The sequence below is a fragment of the Phoenix dactylifera genome, chromosome 1 (genome assembly GCF_051530095.1).
Source record: "Phoenix dactylifera cultivar Ajwa chromosome 1, Ajwa_hap1_PhDact_Kaust_v1.1, whole genome shotgun sequence".
NCBI classification, from domain to species: Eukaryota; Viridiplantae; Streptophyta; class Magnoliopsida; order Arecales; family Arecaceae; genus Phoenix; species Phoenix dactylifera.
In genome coordinates, this window is record NC_143190.1 from 72,086,850 (window position 1) to 72,101,053 (window position 14,204).

At 42.2% G+C, this 14,204-nt stretch overlaps 1 protein-coding gene across 1 annotated transcript; it reads left to right on the forward strand.

The window, feature by feature from the left end:
- The first annotated feature begins 1,916 nt into the window (after positions 1–1,916).
- On the forward strand, positions 1,917–2,375 carry LOC103697343 (uncharacterized). Its single transcript, XM_008779185.1, has one exon. The coding sequence runs from the start codon at positions 1,917–1,919 to the stop codon at positions 2,373–2,375; it is 459 nt and encodes a 152-aa protein (XP_008777407.1).
- The last annotated feature ends 11,829 nt before the right edge of the window (positions 2,376–14,204 follow it).

Consider the following 14,204-nt stretch of genomic DNA (forward strand, 5'->3'; position numbering starts at 1 on the left):
GGGGGAGTAATTCAAAAGGTCAAATTGGAAACATTTGGATGAAATAGGGGGAGACTTCACTCTCAAATTTGAAAAGCTGAAATTCAGCAACTTGAGCCCTTTTAAAACTAATTTTAAGATAAGTATCAATAGGCTCATACTCTATATTTTGTAATCATCAAAAAAGGGGAGATTGAGGATGATAGTGGTATTTTGATGATTAATACAATAATCAAGAGTATGTTACAAGTTAATTCGATACATCATTTATAAGTCTGTTACTCTCAGTACAATTCGTATAATAAGATAAAGATGCATTTCATTGTTTATATGGATGAATCTAACCTTGAGTTGCAGCTAAGTGTGGATTGAGTCGACCCCAAGGTTGATTGGGTTGACCCCAGCATATCAAGAAAGCATCTGGCACACTTCTGCAAAAATGGCACGGATGAATAGTAGTTGGGTCGACCCAAGGAAAGGATGAGTCGACCCAAACCTCAAGCCTCTCAAGCCTCAAGAAAACAGTTCTCTGGAAACACTGAGAGGGTCGACCCAAGAGGAAGTTGAGTCGACCCAAACTTGAGTCGACCCAAACACTGAGAGGGTCAACCCAAAGGCAATGACATTCAAAAATAGGTTCTCTGGAAATCCTGAGAGGGTCGACCTAAGTGGAAGTTGAGTCGACCCAACTGAACCTTGAGTCGACCCAAAAAGATATTGAGTCGACCCAAGTGAAGGAAGGCTGAAATACAAGGTTCTGTGGTTCTGAGAGGGTCGACCCAAGAAAAGGTTGAGTCGACCCAAGTGAAAGTTGGGTCGACCCCAGTAAAAGTTGAGTCGACCCAAGCACGGGCAGAAGCATAACGGCTAGTTCTGCAGAAGTACTTTTTGACCTTCCAACAGTGAGTAACGGCTAGTTTTTGAATTCTAACCATTGGGGCTTGTCCAATGGATGAAGGAAACTATTTAAAGTGGCACTATTCATCAGAGAAAACATCCTTGTGCAAAATATCAAAGAGTACACAAGAAAGACAAGTGCCCTAATCTTCTTCATCCAAGTGCTTCATTCAAGAGTCAAAAGAAAGTGGTTGAGCAGATTCCAAGAGTCATTAAGAGCTCCATCCACCCTTGAAGAGTGAAGCATCCTTGACAAAGAAGAGAGAAGTCTCATCAAGCGATAACTATTCTCTAAACTCTTCTTTGTAGATTATAATTGTTATATTTGCTCATCTAGGAGCTTAAATCTTCTTACTTCTTTTATTAATCACCTTGTAAAGGTTTGTTGGTAAGCCCGCAAAACCAACGGTGTAGTTTTATTGGTGAACCCGTAAAACCAATTGTAAAGGTTCGTTGGTGAGCCCGGAAAACCAACATAGGTTCGTTGGTGAGCCCGTAAAACCAATATAGGTTTTTGGTGATCCCGGAAAACCAAAGTGTAAAGGTTTTTGGATTGTGAGCCCGGAAAACAATCCAACTGTAATCCGCGGGATTATAGTGAATTCCCAAGGGGTCGCTTGGGGAGTGGACGTAGGTGCTTAGGAGAGCACCGAACCACTATACTTCTTATGTGTTTGTATTGTGCTTTGTTAAATTCCACTAACTCATCAATTGACATAAGTAAGATAGTAAAAATTAAGAGAAACCAATTCACCCCCCCCTCTTGGCTTGTCACCTTGGGCAACATATGGCCATTCGAGAACAACAGTGTCCCAATTTTTGACTGGTTCTTGAATAAGAAATCATTTATTGCGGCCTATTTGGCCTACCATTGCTGGCTGAACCGGAATATCCGGGTATTTGAGGACGAAAAGTTTCATCCGATGGTGGTGGCAGACAGAGCGCTTCTGCATGCGACTGAGATTATTGGTACTACTGAGACTTCATCTGCTGGGTTGGTTAAGGATATCTGAGGCACCCATTCTGCTCTTACAGCGTCCATGACTGTATTCATCTCCTGGGTGCCTCCATCTCAAGGCTTTCTCAACGTGAACTTCGATGACAGTGTGAGCAAGGGCGGAAGTTGCAGAGGTGTGGGATTTATCATCAGAGACCACACTGCTACACTAGTGGCGGTGGGGGATCGGAGGATTTTTGACACATTCGTTGTGTGCGCCGTGCTCAGAGCGGCCTGGGAGGGGTTATCTTATGCCAGGCAGGCATTGGGGGCGGATCACATACTACTTGAGAGGGACTCGGCTTCGGTGATCGCATGGGTCCGGGGACAGGGTCACGCCATTGAGGAGAGGCCGATGCTCAGGGACATTTGTAGACTTCTGGGGGAGTGCAGATCGAACCAGGCTACGCATGTATACAAGAAGGCGAACCGTGCCGACGACTGGATTGCCTTTTTATGTTTCACTATGCGGGAGGATTCATCTGTTGAAAACTACAGCTAGCTTTAGGAATAAATCTCGAACTAATTATGATATTTTTTACCTAATTTGCCCTTTATTGACTTTTATTGTGCTCCATCATTGTCAGCCTTTTTATTATTTCTAAATCAAATTTTGGCATGGCACGGAGTACAATTATGCTCATTTGATCAAGCTGTAGAAGGTTTAAAATCTTTTTGGGCATTTATATTTAAAAACATCCATGGTGCCTAAGTAAGTAATGGACGGTATAGCGTTTTCTCTTTTTCATCATCGTAGTATTAGGAGGATTCAAGGTTTTAAATTTCGTGGGATTAGGGTATCCCAGTTTTTCCATGGAATAGGAGATCTTGCTGTCTCGCCTTATCTCGACAGCAGTTTTGCTCATGCATCCCGATAGATATTCTCCATCTCCCTTCTCTTCTTTTCTTTCCTTTATCCCTTCCTTTCTATCTTCCTTTCTTTCCTTTTTTTTTTTCTTGTTCTTCTTTCTTTTCATATTTTCCTTTTCTTTATCTTTCATTCCTTTCTTTTTTGCGTCTACTTCTCTTCCCGTATGAATGGCTTTTGGAGCCCCAAGGCACACAAGTTTTCTTTCCTTTCTTGCCGCTTCTTCTCTTCTAGCATGAATAGGTTTCAGAGCCCCAGCCCGATCACAATCAAGTTTTCTCATAGAAATAGGATGGGGCAGCCGGAATGCTCTTCGTCCTGCTGAGACTTAAAACTTCAAAGTCAACAATAATATTACGAAAATATAATGAGCATAGAAATATTATTAAAATATTGCTGAATGGCTTGGTTTCATAAACGGGTCATCCATGCATTACCCATAGTATGTTTTGGGGCTATTTGCCCATTGTAAATGTCAAATAATTGGTTGAAAAAATATATTTAATTTTTTGTTAAGTTTGACAAATGGACTAGGTCAAAGTAATACAAAATTAAGGCCCACAGCTAGCTAAACCCTTTCCTATTGCATCATAAATTCTTATATTTAACACATAACGACTTAATAATAAAGAGAGCAGGTCATTCCGTAAAAAGCTATGGTTGAGATGCATGAGTTCTGCATCTTGTAATTTGCATTATAATAGCAGAGATAACACTAAATCCTGTAATTATTTAGAGTTTGGGTTCAAAGAGAGAGACGAATGGATGCAGGACATGTCCCAATCCATTTCCACGGACAAACTTCCAGGCCCAGTGGACCTTAAATCGCGTCTTCCATATTACATCCACATCAAGTACCTAAGCCCAAAAGGAACGTGCTAGAACGTTGGCCCGCTAAGTTCTAATCTGCATGGGAATTTTTGTTTTATAAAACTGAGAATTTAGTCGTGCAGAAAGACATCACAGAGCACAGCTGGTCCGCAGAGATGTGTGATGGCTGCATTTTTTTTGTTTTTTTTGGTACAACAGCGACTCACATCCTACGGGTTCCGATGCGGCCAACAAAATTCAAAAACAACAAAATAGAAAAAGAATCCGGTACTATATATGCCACGCTCCCTTCAAACAAAACCTCCTAGTGAGCCACATAGGAAGCAATCCAGTCAGCTACACAATTTGTTTCTCTGTAAATGTATATAGTCTGATGGGCATTACACTCCTACAGTAGTCCGCGAATGTCAAGTAAAAACAGGATGGTCGCAATCAAGGGCAGACCCATGTATGACAGCACATTACTTGGATTCCAAATTAGGATGGATGGAATTTGCTTTCTCCTCCAAAGGCCTTAAACCTCCCCCCATCATCTGCTTCTCTCCATTTAATTAATAATCATCCCATGCCCTCCTTCCTCCAAAGGTCTTACACCCTCTTGCCCCTACTGCTACTCTCTCGTTGTCCCTACTCTCCAACACCCACTTTTTTTTTTGCTATCTTTTACCATCATCATCCTTACATATTATGTTTTACTATCGCGTAATTCTATCTGTTAGAGGTAGCAACCCTCTTACCCTGTTCATTGGAGATTCCTTTCTGATTGGTTTCTTGCTTAATTTTAATCATGTTGTCTGTCTTCAGTCTAAAAATCCTTCATTTTTATGTCTATTTTGGCTGCTCCCGATGTTTCTGTTCTTTAATAAATGATTTTGGTGGTGTTTCACTGGCTGAAAAATCAGAAGAGGTATCCTTTTCAAAGGAAACAAAGTTGATCTAACATATGCAACTTTTTTTTTTTTTGCTAAGGCAGGTAGATTATACCTGACGAGTATGGATACACCCAATAAAATCAAAAAATAAAATACCTAGGAGTGCCACGGGCAGCTCCCCATCTCCAACCCACAGAATACTGCCAGAAGGACTGGCTACATAATCAGCCACTCAGTCCGCAACCTCATTGGTTTCACGGAAATTAAACATGTTTGGCCTGAAAGGCCCCTCCGTCCCTCACCAATGCCCAGATGTCTCGAAGCAAAGAATGGACGCAACCATTACTCCTTGGGCTCCTCCGAATCCAGCTGATGACTGTGGCCGAGTCCCCCTTTAGGACAATGGAACTAGCTCGTAAAACACACCGGACATGAGTTTCTAAAGGGAAGAGTTTTACCCTTTTTTTAAAAAGAAAAAGAAAAATAGGGAATGAGTGTTTAAATTTTGATGGCATGTATACAAGAGTTCGGTTCTTTCTTTCTTTCTTCCTTTCTTTTTTTCCTATGGGGTGTGCAAGAGAAAGACCTGGATTTTTCTCAAAATATCCATTATCCTATGTTTAATGTTAAATTGTTGAATTTTGTTTTGTCCAATGAGATTTGGTGGGTTTGAATAGGTTTTTCCAGCAAATAGATAAATGAAGCAATGAACTGCCCATGGTACTTATGTTATCGAATCATTTGTCGACTGATTTTATTTTTTTAATAAGAGGTTGGCATGCATATTTGTACTAATGTTCCTAATATTAATTCTTTAAATTTATTATTAAAAATTAAAATATTGTCTAGTCATTTTTACTAGAAAATGACTAAATATGATATGTATGGAATAGTGCCAAACATAAGAGAGATTTTTGAAAATTCTACTAAGCTAACAAGACCATTCCTATAACCCTTAGCATGCATGTTAAAAACCAAATTTCTCATGCATGAACTACAAATATGGTCCACTCTAATTTTTTCTAGTCTGATATCAAAGACCTCCATATCTGTTTTTCAAAATTCAATTAAAAAAGTTACATCATTGTTATATATTTTACCTCTTCTCACAACATTTCGTGTTATCTAATACGTACTATATATTAATTTTATTTTTTCTATGAATAACCTTTTATTATTGATCATGAATCATTAAAATAAAACTTAATTATTGTTGGAATATAACCTAACTTCTGTTGGGGTATGTGGAGACCATTGGTGATGAAGAGAATTGAAGGAGAATTAATTCTGCATAGTTCTGTCTGGCGGACTGTCATAGTCGACTCGAGCTACAGTCGAGTCGACTCGGGAACAGTCGAGTCGACTCGAGACCCGTCGAGTCGACCCGAGAGGAGAAAAGCCAAAAAAACCATGTTTCTGTCTGAACTGTCAGAGTCGACTCGAGCTACAGTTGAGTCGACTCGAAGCATCGTCGAGTCGACTCGAGCCACAGTCGAGTCGACCCGAGATCGTGCCAGTTATACTGGAAGTTGTCCAGACGTGCCAGAGCCGACTCGAACTTCAGTCGAGTCGACTCGAGCTCGCGGGAAGTCATACGGATGAGTTTTCTTTTGGTGTTTTTTAGCATTTCGACGGCTATGATCATCTGAAGGTCTTGAGACTATATATAGGACTCATGAGAGCCCTAGGATAATGAATTTTGCCGTATATTTGAGAGAGACTCTTGTTTGTGAGGCTAGGGTTCTAGAGAAGAATAGGATTGAGATCCTACTTCTTGTGCAAAGGGAATTCTGTGTGAATCTCTTGTAGATCGATCGCTTGTGATCGTTCGGGTGTGTGCTATCTCTGTAATCAGTTCATCCTAATTGAGATTTGGAGCGGTGAAGGACGTAGGCTACTTGTAGCCGAACCTCGTTACATCTTTGTGTTTGCTTTGCTATTTTCTTCCTTCTTCTTCCTTTGGTTTGATAATCCGTTGCGGTGCTCAAGTGTTTTACCCTACTGATACCAGGGGTAATCTTTTGCCCTTCACAGCGGAAGCGAAGTGGTGATCCTTGAGTCCGGTGTCGAGGGAGCGAGAGAGTGCTTATCCGTTCATTTCTCTCTTTGCTTGTCCGACGTCGGTGGCGGCGCCGGTGTGAGTGGGTTCCGGCGCGGGCGCTGACAACAAGTGGTATCAGAGCTATTGGTTTTCTGCGATGGCGGATGAAGGAAAGGTACGAATTGAGAAGTTCAATGGAACGAACTTCGGATTTTGGATGATGCAAATAGAGGATTACCTTTACCAGAAGGATCTCTATTTACCTCTTGGAGGTAGAGCAAAGAAACCAGAGAAGATGCCCGATGAAGACTGGGAGGTCCTCGATCGGAAGACGCTCGGCACCATTAGATTGTCACTTGCATCCCAAGTGGCATTCAACATCAAAAACGAGAAGACGACGATGGAGTTGATGGCAACATTGTCGCGGATGTACGAGAAACCCTCAGCATCAAACAAGGTATTTCTCATGAAGAGGTTGTTTAATCTTCGTATGAAAAATGGCGGCAGCATAGCAGAATACCTCAACGAATTCAATGGACTCACGGCCCAGTTGGAGTCAGTGGAGATTAGTTTTGACGATGAGATTCGGGCATTGCTAATCCTCTCCGGATTGCCTGATAGCTGGGAGGGCCTGGTGATGGCAGTGAGCAACTCTTCGGCGACGGGGAAGTTGATCTTTGATGACGTTGTGGGAGTGCTTCTGAGTGAAGAAGCAAGAAGGAAATCTTCTGGAGCTACGGAGTCGTCTGGAAGTGTACTAAACACCTCTGACCGGGGAAGACAAAAGAAGGACGGTCGATTTCGAAGCGACTCGAAGTCGAGATCCAGCAGGTCTCGAGCACCTCAGAACAAGGGAGTGAAGTGCTGGAACTGCGGGAAGATAGGGCACTTTAGGAGGGACTGCAAATCTCCTAAAGGGAAGCAAGGCGACCACACCGAAGGAGTCAGCAAGGATCTGGCAAATCTTGCTGAAGACGGTGATATGGATGCCCTCGTTCTATCTTTATCTACCTGTGACGAGTCTTGGGTGATAGACTCGGGCGCGTCTTTCCATGCTACATCCCAACGGAAGCTTCTTGGAGGATATGAGAAGGGAGACTTCGGCAAAGTCTACCTAGGGGATGGAGAGCCTTGCACCATACAAGGAAGGGGAAGCGCGGAAGTGAAGTTGATTTCTGGATCTTCACTTGAGCTTGAGGATGTACGGCACGTGCCTCAACTGCAGAGGAATCTGATTTCTGTTGGACAGTTGGCGAGCCAGGGGTACAACACTACTTTCACAGCTGATAAGTGGAAGATATCCAGGGGTTCGTTGACGGTGGCTAGTGGCAAGAAGGTTGGGACACTTTATGTCGCCAACGGCACGGAGAATTCTATTGGAGTTGCTGCAGCAGATGTGGACACCAAGTTATGGCATTGTAGACTTGGGCACATGAGTTATCAGGGACTGGAGGTGATGCACCAGTTGGAAAAGCTGCAGGGTCTCAGGAGTGTTGAGATGGACTTCTGTGAGGATTGTGTTCTCGGAAAGCAGAAGCGTGTTTCATTCAACAAAGAAGGTAAACCTCGGAAGCAAGAAAAGCTAGATCTCATGCACACGGACGTGTGGGGGCCTGCACCAGTTTCTTCCATTGGTGGATCTCAGTACTATGTTACTTTTATTGATGATGCTACCAGGAAGCTTTGGGTGTTCTTCTTGAAGCACAAGTCAGAGGTATTTGGGGTCTTCAGGAGATGGCAGGCGATGGTAGAACTCGAGACAGGAAAGAGGTTGAAATGCCTGAGATCGGACAACGGTGGTGAGTATTGTAGCAGGGAGTTTGAGGACTACTGTGCAGATGCTGGGATCGTCAGGCAGAGGACAGTTCCAGGGACACCACAACAAAATGGAGTTGCTAAAAGGATGAACAGAACTATTAATGATCGTGCCAGGAGCATGAGGATACATGCTGGATTGCCACAGCAGTTTTGGGCGGAAGCAGTTAACACTGCTGCCTACTTGATCAATAGAGGGCCATCAAAGAAACTTGAATTTGGGATTCCTGAGGAAGCATGGACAGCAAAAAAGATTGATTTGGCGCACTTACGAGTATTCGGTTGTAACAGTTATGTCCATGTTGATTCCAGTCAAAGAAGCAAACTAGACGCCAAATCAAAGAAGTGCATTTTCGTTGGATACGGAGGTCAACTGTTTGGGTACCGGCTTTGGGATCCCGAACACAGGAAGATCATTCGTAGTAATGATGTGGTATTCAATGAGAAAATACAGCAGAGCTATGAATCAGAAACAAAACCTGTTGAGCCGTGTTTTGTGGATCCTGAAGAGGAGTCTACAAATTCTGGTCAGAAGACTCAGTCAGAGCAAGAACCTGAAGCATTGGCACCCCCTCCACAACTAAGAAGGTCCACTCGTAGTACTCATGGGAAGCCTCCTCAAAGGTATGATGAGACTCTTAGTTATTTGTTGCTCACAGATAATGGCGAACCTGAATGCTTCACGGAGGCATTGGAGGTTGATACCAGGAAGGAGTGAGAGTTGGCCATGGATGATGAGATGAAGTCATTGGAGCAGAATCAAACGTGGGATTTGGTGGATCTGCCCAAGGGGAAGAAAGCACTGTCAAACAAATGGGTTTACAGGCTGAAGGAAGAGCAGGGTGGGAAGAAGCGGTACAAGGCCAGGCTGGTTGTAAAAGGATTTCAGCAGAGAGCAGGTATCGACTTCACAGAGATTTTTTCTCCTGTAGTCAAGATGATTTCTATTCGAGCGGTGCTGAGCATGGTGGCAGTAGAGGATCTTCACTTAGAGCAGCTTGATGTGAAGACGACCTTTCTCCACGGAGATCTCGATGAGGAGATATATATGCAGCAGCCGGAGGGATACATTATAGCTGGCACGGGTGACTTAGTCTGCAAATTAAAGAAAAGCCTCTATGGTTTGAAACAGGCACCCAGACAATGGTATCTCAAGTTCGATAGTTACATGCTTGAGATAGGATATAGGAGATGTCAGGAGGATCACTGTTGCTACTTCCGGGACTTCGGTACATCTTACATTATCTTGCTATTGTATGTTGATGACATGTTAGTTGCAGGAGCTAGCATGCATGAGATTGCAAAATTGAAGCTGAAGCTGTCAAGAAAATTTGCAATGAAGGATCTAGGAGCAGCGAAACAGATCCTTGGGATGCAGATCAGCAGAGATAGGTCTAAACATATCCTCAGACTATCTCAGGCGGAGTACATCAGCCGAGTACTCAGGAGATTCTGCATGGAGGGTGCCAAACCTGTTGGCACACCGCTGGGTGCCCATTTTAAGCTTTCAAAAGGGCAAAGTCCGAAGACGCGGGTGGAGGAACTCAATATGTCAAAAATCCCGTATGCATCGGCAGTGGGGAGCTTGATGTACGCTATGGTATGTACGAGACCAGACATTGCTCAAGCAGTGGAAGTTGTGAGTCGCTTTATGAGCTGCCCAGGTTTGGAGCATTGACGCGCGGTCAAATGGATACTGAGGTATCTGAGAGGCACTGAGCACATGTCATTGTGCTATGGAGGTTCTCAGATCCGGTTATAGGGCTCTGTGGACTCAGACATGGCAGGGGACTTGGACGGCAGGAGGAGCACGACAGGGTACTTGTTCACCTTGGGCAGTGGAGCCGTCAGTTGGATTTCCAGGTTGCAACCAGTTGTTGCATTGTCGACTACGGAGGCGGAGTATGTGGCAGCCACAGAGGCGTGCAAGGAACTAATATGGCTTTAAGGCTTGATGAAGGAGCTTGGGAAGGAACAGAAGGATTGCATGTTATATTCAGATAGTCAAAGTGCAATTCATCTGGCGAAGAATTCAGCTTTCCATTCAAGGACGAAGCATATTGACATACGGTACCACTTCGTGAGGTCATTGCTCGAGCAAGGACTTGTCAAGTTGGAGAAGATTCATACAAGTCAGAATCCTGCAGATATGTTGACGAAGGTCGTCATGGTAGAGAAGCTGAGGAGTTGTTCAGCTTCTGCTGGTCTTCATGCTTGAAGACGTTGAGGAGGCATCGTACCGATTTCACTAGGATGATCCAGTTTCAGTGTGAGCACAGAGGAGAACCAAGTAACAAGAGGATATACCCAAGGTCTCCAAGTGGGAGATTGTTGGGGTATGTGGAGACCATTGGTGATGAAGAGAATTGAAGGAGAATTAATTCTGCATAGTTCTATCTGGCGGACTGTCAGAGTCGACTCGAGCTACAGTCGAGTCGACTCGGGAACAGTCGAGTCGACTCGAGACCCGTCGAGTCGACCCGAGAGGAGAAAAGCCGAAAAAATCATGTTTCTGTCTGAACTGTCAGAGTCGACTCGAGCTACAGTCGAGTCGACTCGAAGCACAGTCGAGTCGACTCTAGCCACAGTCGAGTCGACCCGAGCCACAGTCGAGTCGACCCGAGATCGTGCCAGTTATACTGGAAGTTGTCCAGACGTGCCAGAGCCGACTCGAACTTCAGTCGAGTCGACTCGAGCTCGCGGGAAATCATACGGATGAGTTTTTTTTTGGTGTTTTTTGGCGTTTCGACGGCTATGATCATCTGAAGGTCTTGAGACTATATATAGGACTCATGAGAGCCCTAGGATAATGAATTTTGCCGTATATTTGAGAGAGACTCTTGTTTGTGAGGCTAGGGTTCTAGAGAAGAATAGGATTGAGATCCCACTTCTTGTGCAAAGGGAATTCTGTGTGAATCTCTTGTAGATCGATCGCTTGTGATCGTTCGGGTGTGTGCTATCTCTGTAATCAGTTCATCCTAATTGAGATTTGGAGCGGTGGAGGACGTAGGCTACTTGTAGCCGAACCTCGTTACATCTTTGTGTTTGCTTTGCTATTTTCTTCCTTCTTCTTTCTTTGGTTTGATAATCCGTTGCGGTACTCAAGTATTTTACCCTACTGATACCAGGGGTAATCTTTTGCCCTTCACAGCGGAAGCGAAGTGGTGATCCTTGAGTCCGGTGTCGAGGGAGCGAGAGAGTGCTTATCCGTTCGTTTCTCTCTTTGCTTGTCCGACGTCGGTGGCGGCGCCGGTGTGAGTGGGTTCCGGCGCGGGCGCTGACAACAACTTCGGCAATCATGTAGGAGTTTTCTTTCTAGAATTTTGTAGTAGTATTCAAGGGATAGTCAAAAGTTTGTCATTGTCTTGGGATTAGATTAGATAAAGTTTAGTTGTGATGGATGATGAAACAAAGTTTATGTAAAGATGTGTTTCGAAATAATCATATCGATGGCTATTGTTTTTGGAGGTTTAAATCATAGTTGTGATCTCAATTTTTATTACCACCCTCTCATATAGCATAAAATATCTCGATCTTTGTTATTTCAGCCAATATAGCCCACTAAATCCCAAGATATCATCCAATACGATGCATAGACTAACCAATGTTTTTCATCTTGCATTTAACATATTGCCCCGGCTGTCCTCCTAAATGACAATCTCTTGGTTTCTAATAAATAAGCTTCTTATTTATTTTCGAGACAAAAAAATCCTTCCTATTTATACTTTTTGATTTTTGTTTTATAGAATACACTAATTATAACTTTTTACTATATCATATTTTATAAATAAACTTATTTTGATAATAGTTGGACGGATTTTCTTATCATTTTTTGTCAAAATGCATATTCACACCACTTAGATGATTAGGAAACACCACTTTAATGAGTAGGATTTATACAAGAATGGGAAAAGAATGACTCCATATTAATGTTGAAGAACTTACTCCATTCATAATATTTATTTATCTATGTTTCCATATTTACCTATTCTTTAACCTATTTTACTTATTCCAGTACTAACTATGAGACAAAATTATCATCACATCAACTTAGCTCAATATTTTTCCTTATTTAATTCAATAGTCTGCTTTGTAAGATATTGGAGGAAATCAATACCTCACGTCAAACAAAGTTCATCAATATTTTGATCCTTGCCTTTTTTGACCAGCAAAAGAACCCAGTGGATTAATAATGTCTCACCATGCCCATCTTAATAGTGGTAATGTTCAATAAAACAAAGATAGCCCTCTCTAGTCCAAAAATTTTAGAGGTGAGAAAGAAGATATAATAATGACAAAATGTAATTATTAATTTTATTGAACTAACAATTCTCATGCAAGATTGTAATAGAAATTGATTGATCTAATTCTTCTATTGTTCATGTTTTTATAGCTTACCCATTAAAATTTTCTTTTATTTTTACAAATTATTAACAAAGTATACATCCTCTCTCTTTGCCTGATTCTCTAGAAATTGGTGCTTTGCAATTTATTATTTTTACTAGCTGGAAATGATTACAACAATCAATACATATGTATGTATGTATGTGTATATAAGTATGTATGTGTTCTAGCATTGGATATGTGCCATGCAAGTTAAAAGTTAAAGTAACAAAAAAGAGTTCAAAATTATAGGTTAAGAAATATAAAATGCATGGATTAGTTAAAGAGTTTCAATTCTTTGTTTGTTTTTTAAATTTTAAAAAAGAGTTTGTTGGTTTATGATTTAGATAAGGTGGATCAATAGAATTATTTTTTTAAAAAATAAGAGTCCAATTAGTTTGAGATGTTTAGGAGAAATTATGTGGTTGTGAATTAGATGATAAGTAACAAATAGAGTGGGAAAAAGATTGTGCCTAACTTTTTTTTTTAAGCATGTTTTTTTGTTAATAATCCTAACGAGAGGAGCAAGGGAGTCTAGTCAAAAAAATTCAACAGATAGCTCCAAAGGCTTTTTTAGTAGAAAGCACCAAAGGATCTCTTAAAGACTTATGGTTTAGCCATTTTTCATTTTTAGAGAACCTTTATTAATTTCAACTAGAAAACATTTTGAGCAGAATGCCCACAAAAGCACGTAACAAAGTCTAGCTATCTATATCTATCTATTTCTCTATCCACATATAGTAGATGTATATGTATGTACGTATCTACGTATATATTGAAGTATATATGTAGATATATACTTCTGTATGTGTATATAATGACCTCATGCCTTTGCTTTATGCTTGTGATCTTTATTCATCTTTTTCTTTGTCAACTAGTGTGAGGACCGGCCCACACACAGTGGGCTAATGGGCCAAGCCCAACATGGCCGGCCCATCTGAAGTTACAGCCATCTAACAGCCACGATCACCACCACTCTTCTCCCTGCACACCGAGGGCTATAAAAGCCCATGGATTCCTCAGTGAGGGACTCTATCAACCACCCTCCCACTACCCCTCACTCTCTCCTCCTCCTGCTACAACGAACTGGATCGGGAGCGGCGATACCGAAGAAGAAGGTATCCCCAGCTCGACACCACTGCCGAATCACCGGAGGAAACATCACAGCTCCATTCCGGAGCTAGGTAAGTCTTTGATCTCTTTCTCCCTTCTATTATTCATGCCTGATCGATGGGATCTAGCCTAGCCGGAAAATCAAAACAAAAAAGAAAGAAATATAAAAGAAGAAGAAGAAGAAAAAGAGGAAGAGTGGGGAAGGGGGAAGAACTAACCTGGTAATGGTCGACGTCCTGGCACCATCACAATCGGCCACGGCTATGACCACAGTCGGTCGTGCCGAAGGTTCTCCTCTCTCCATCTTTTCCTCAACCTCTTTTTTCCAGTTCTTTCAAACCCTAGGCTAGATCGGGTCTTCCGACCTTCGAGATGAACCAACCGGTTCCATCTTCATGGTCGGAGAGG